We start from the raw sequence: 818 nt of genomic DNA, 5'->3' as shown, positions 1-818 counted from the left end.
CGCGCATTCTCGCGGCGCCCACCGCCCTGCCTCCCTCTGGCTTGGTCTTCTCAGCCACTCTGCGCGTCGCACCCCGCGCTCGCCCCGGGTCCTGTCTGGGCCTCCCCCATTTTAGCACCGCAGGTGCCCAAGTTCTCGGTTCCGCACACCCCCTTTCCCCCAGCCCCCCAGCCTCAGCCTTGGGCTGCCCTCTGGCCAACATGGTCCAACCCCAGACGTCCAAAGCTGAAACCCCAGCCCCCGCCGCGTCCACCAATGCCCAGATGGATGACGTCATCGACACCCTGACCTCCCTGCGCCTCACCAACTCGGCGCTGCGGCGGGAGGCCTCCACCCTGCGGGCAGAGAAGGCCAACCTCACCAACATGCTGGAGAGCGTGATGGCAGAGCTGACCCTGCTGCGCACCAGGGCCCGGATCCCGGGGGCCCTGCAGATCACCCCGCCCATCTCTGCAATCACCTCCAACGGGACCCGACCCATGACCACGCCTCCGACGTCCCTGCCCGAGCCCTTTTCTGGAGACCCAGGCCAGCTGGCAGGGTTCCTGATGCAAATGGACAGGTTCATGATCTTCCAGGCGTCGCGCTTCCCCGGCGAGGCCGAGCGAGTGGCCTTCCTCGTGTCCCGGCTGACCGGGGAGGCCGAGAAGTGGGCGATCCCGCACATGCAGCCCGACAGCCCCTTGCGAAACAACTATCAGGGATTCCTGGCCGAGCTGCGGCGAACCTACAAGTCTCCGCTCCGGCACGCGCGGCGCGCCCAGATCCGGAAGACTTCCGCCTCTAACCGGGCGGTGCGCGAGCGCCAGATGCTGTGC

At 67.7% G+C, this 818-nt stretch overlaps 1 protein-coding gene across 1 annotated transcript in view; it reads left to right on the top strand.

The window, feature by feature from the left end:
* Positions 1-6: 6 nt before the first annotated feature.
* RTL6 (retrotransposon Gag like 6) overlaps positions 7-818 on the top strand; it is a 1,765-nt gene continuing 953 nt past the window's right edge. Inside the window, 1 exon segment of the mRNA XM_077757870.1 lies at positions 7-818. This exon segment is cut by the window's right edge and continues 9 nt beyond it. Coding sequence (XP_077613996.1) covers positions 201-818 — 618 coding nt within the window. The 5' untranslated portion in view covers positions 7-200.

Source organism: Crocuta crocuta, unplaced genomic scaffold (genome assembly GCF_008692635.1).
Source record: "Crocuta crocuta isolate KB4526 unplaced genomic scaffold, BGI_CrCroc_1.0 scaffold143, whole genome shotgun sequence".
Taxonomy (NCBI): domain Eukaryota; kingdom Metazoa; phylum Chordata; class Mammalia; order Carnivora; family Hyaenidae; genus Crocuta; species Crocuta crocuta.
The sequence above is the reverse complement of the archived record's forward strand: the minus strand, read 5'-3'. Positions and strand labels throughout refer to the sequence as shown.